This window comes from Rhamphochromis longiceps, linkage group LG11 (genome assembly GCF_057381845.1).
Source record: "Rhamphochromis longiceps isolate RC_006_pf linkage group LG11, R_longiceps_female_GT1.1, whole genome shotgun sequence".
In the NCBI taxonomy this organism is placed as follows: domain Eukaryota; kingdom Metazoa; phylum Chordata; class Actinopteri; order Cichliformes; family Cichlidae; genus Rhamphochromis; species Rhamphochromis longiceps.
In genome coordinates, this window is record NC_140567.1 from 2,977,574 (window position 1) to 2,981,491 (window position 3,918).

Consider the following 3,918-nt stretch of genomic DNA (forward strand, 5'->3'; position numbering starts at 1 on the left):
TCCGGCAGAACCAGGCTCAGGGAGGGGCGGGGCCATCTGCTGTGATTGGTTGGGGTGAGAGAAGGAAGACAGGATAAAGACATGCTGTGGAAGAGAGACAGAGGTTAATAACAAGTAAGATTCAGCAGAGGTCTGTTTACACATAGTGGGTGAAGAAGAAACACCCAGTGCATCATGGGAATCCCCCAGCAGCCTAATGCTGGGCATACACTGTGCAATTTTTGGCCCATTTTGAGACGATTTTTCAGTCATGTGACTGTTTTGGGGATCGGCCCGAGTTAATCATGTGTTGTGTGTCGTATACATGGGGTAACGAGAAGCGATTAACACCTCCCAATCAACAATCGTTTGGTCGTAAGAAAATCAAACCTGTTTGAAATCCTGTCGGCCGTTGTGAGGGTGTCACCGCAGCACGCACAAACACAGAAATGAAAGTGAAAGGATGGAGCTACACGGATGTGATCTGGACACAAGCGATGGAGGTTTGTAGAACTTTGGCAAGCTCGTCCGAACCTTTTCGATGTGGCCTCACAAAATTATGGACTGATTCTTATACAGCGCTTTTCTACTCTCCCGGAGTACTCAAAGCACTCTATACAACACGCCTCATTCACCCAATCACACCCATTCTCACAAACACTGTCTCTATACTTAGTGCTTTCTAACTACATTCACACTCCAATGGATGTATCAGAAAGCAACTTGGGGTTAGTATCCTTCTCAAGGATACTTGACGTGCTGACTGGAGGAGCCAGGGATCGAACCACCAACCTTCTGATCAGTAGGTAACCTGCTCTACCTCCTGAGCTACAGCCACCCCAATTATCACGACCGCAACAACCGTGAAAATAGTGTACAATTTTGTGTCATAACCTTCATGCTATGGACGCACAGTGTGAGCACTCAGGTCGCACAGAGCAGCGGGCCGTATAGTGTGAGACCCAGCATTGTGACCTACTACTCACCCCTGAGTCAATCGTACAGTCTGAGCAGGAGCTGAATAACGCGACTGTACAAATTGCACAGTGTATACCCAGCTTATTGCAGCATAACTGAGGGAGGAATCAGGGTCACCTGAGTAGGCCATCAGCCTACTAAAAGGACAGAGAAAAAACCCATCGAAATAGTGAGTCGTCATCACAGGTGCTGGTGGACTCATTTGAACACCTCCGAAATTTGCAAACATGCAAGTATTCCTCTTCTTCCTCAAAATCCTCTTGGGAACGCTTCCTCGAGCCTCCAGTTTCATGGTTGTCAAGCTCTTCCTGCGCATCTTCAAAACGTTCATCACTACTGCTCTCAGAGTGATCGTACACAGTTGAGCTGGTCCCTGAATCAGAGTTTGCAAGCCTGGAATTTTTGCTATCACGCTCTTCTTCATCTACATCTTCCTCTCTGGACCTTTTCGTGGATCCACCAGCCAGCGGCCCTTCTTCTGTTACCTGCTGATTGATGTCCTCATCAGCAATATTACCAAAACAGCCCTCGCCATCAGTGTCACAAGCAGAAAAGAAGTCAGAGTCATCATCAGAAAACTCCTCGCTCCATCTGATTCTTTTGTTTGGTTCCACATCTTCTTCATACAGCTCTCTAGACCTCCTCCTGGATACACCCGGCTGAGGATCCTCTTCTGGGATGTACTGGTGAACATCCACACAGTCTTCAAATGCCTCATCAGAATCCTCATTTTCAACACCAACAACAACAACAGCATTGTGATCATCATGCAGTTCATTGTTGTCAACATTGGCATTATTGTCTCTCACATTAATATTTTGAATGTTGACATTGTCATTGTCAAAGTCAGTGTAATCATCATATCGTTCCTCTAATAATCTAATAGCTCATTCAGCCTCCAAAAAATTATAGAGAGCAAAATAAAGATTGTTCAGGAAGCCAAAGAGTCCACCTGTCACGACTGGGGCCGCAGCCGTGTGAAGTGTAGAAAGGAGGACTCAAATGCAGCACTTATTCAGATGTGAGGGTGATTTATTAAGAATACTGAACATAAAGTGGGGATGGCAAAACAGGACTAAGGATAAACTAAACTGGGAGAAACTAAACCAAAGAGTAGCAAACTGGACACGCAGGGAGGACACGCAGGGGATTCACGGAGAAATGCAGAGTACGCAGGGTGACACAGAGGATGAACACAGACGACGCGACAAGGAACAGAGGCAAACACACACTATAAATACACAGAGGGACACTGAGAAATCACACACAGGTGGGAGACACAGCTGGACCTGATTAACCTGACGAGACAGGGGAACACTAACACCAGGGACCAACAGAGGGAGCACAAACCCAGAAACCCAGTATCTAAAATCCCAAAACACAAACCATCCCAAAACAGCCCACACAGAATAATGAAAATAATAACAATAAATACACCAAACACAAAATCACTGAGTCACGGACTCAGGATCATGACACCACCAATAGGTTCATAAGCTGGTTCCTGATCTCCACTTGGAAACATTTCTGGGTTAACCTGTCGGCCTGTAAGATCATTTAATCTTTTAATGAGCATTCATAAATATCTGCTGAAAATCCGTTTTTCATCAATTCCAGGACTGAGTACATGTGCTTATACCATTACGGTTATTTTGTGATCCATCTCCTGTCCTCCAATAGCCAAACCCATCTGTTCTCTGATTGGATAGTTAAATTTGTGATTGACATGACATTGGCCAATCAGATGAAAGAAGAAAAATAGGGTCAAATTTCATAGCTGTACCTTGAAACTTGAGTGCAGAGCAGTGTTGCCAACTTAGCGACTTTGTCGCTATATTTAGCGACTTTTTTTTCTAAAAAGCGACTAGCGACAAATCTGGCGACTTTTTCTGGTGTTATTGGAGACTTATTTATGACGACTTTTTGACGTGAAAGCGAGTATCGCTTTTACTCTCAACAAGCAGCGGGTGCTGCCGTGGGTACCTCGCCCCTTCCAAAGCGCTCACGGGCGGAGGATAGTCCTCCCCCCGCTGCTATCAGGGCAGGAGATGTTCACACCTATGCGTCCGAACTGCAAATGAATCGCGCATGAGCGAAGCCGCTGCTCCCGCACTGACTATAACGCAGTCAGGTCTTCTTTTACTGTTGTGCTGTTTTGTGGATCACAAGGTTTAAAACTACTTATAAACACACACACAAAGTAACTCCACCAGAGTGCCCATTTCGGGTCACTTTTGCCGGTCCAAGCCCGGGTAAAGGAGCAGGGTTGGAATTGTGACATTAAAAAATCAATAATTGCTAAAATAAATTTAATTTGTAGTTCTAAATAAATTCTAACTGCATTTAGGACGTTCTTTACTCACTTTGTCTCTTTCATGATGTTATTTCTCTCTCCAACAACATAGGTTACAATTATATTAGCTGGACCAATTATGCAAATTAGGCGATGACGTCATTTAGCGACTTCTAGCGACTTTTAGGACAGCCAATAGCGATTTTCCTTACTGAGGAGTTGGCAACACTGGTGCAGAGTTTCACACGTATTTTTTGGCTAAGTCCACACAGAAATCTTTTTACACATACAAATCCTGATTTACAAGTACAAAATATTTATGACCACAATTTGAGCCCATACAATGTCCAAAGATTGAGCGGTGACCCCGACATCCTCGCGCTTAAATCCGCGCAGACAGCCTCATACTGGAGGACAGACCTGTGCAGGACGGCGGCCCTCTCCTGGTCTGTGACGTTTCCACCAGCCGCCCTCGCCCGGTAGTTCCCGTTTTATGGCGTCGTCGGTTTTTTGACTCGGTACATGCTCTCTCTCATCCGGGGGTCCGGGCCTCTGTTAAACTGGTCAGCTCTAAGTTTGTTGGCCGGGCCTTCACAAATCGGTGAAGGAATGGGCGGCGTGCATTCCCTGCCAGCTCGCGAAGGTTCATAAACACACCAAGGCACCCC

The 3,918-nt window shown here is 45.6% G+C and overlaps 1 protein-coding gene across 1 annotated transcript; it reads right to left on the bottom strand.

Annotated features, from left to right (window-relative positions):
* Positions 1-1,094: 1,094 nt before the first annotated feature.
* On the bottom strand, positions 1,095-3,624 carry LOC146658418 (uncharacterized). The gene is made up of 2 exons (XM_085424134.1): positions 3,593-3,624; positions 1,095-1,836 (listed from the first exon to the last, which is right to left on the bottom strand). The coding sequence occupies exons 1-2, from the start codon at positions 3,622-3,624 to the stop codon at positions 1,095-1,097; spliced, it is 774 nt and encodes a 257-aa protein (XP_085280260.1).
* Positions 3,625-3,918: the final 294 nt, after the last annotated feature.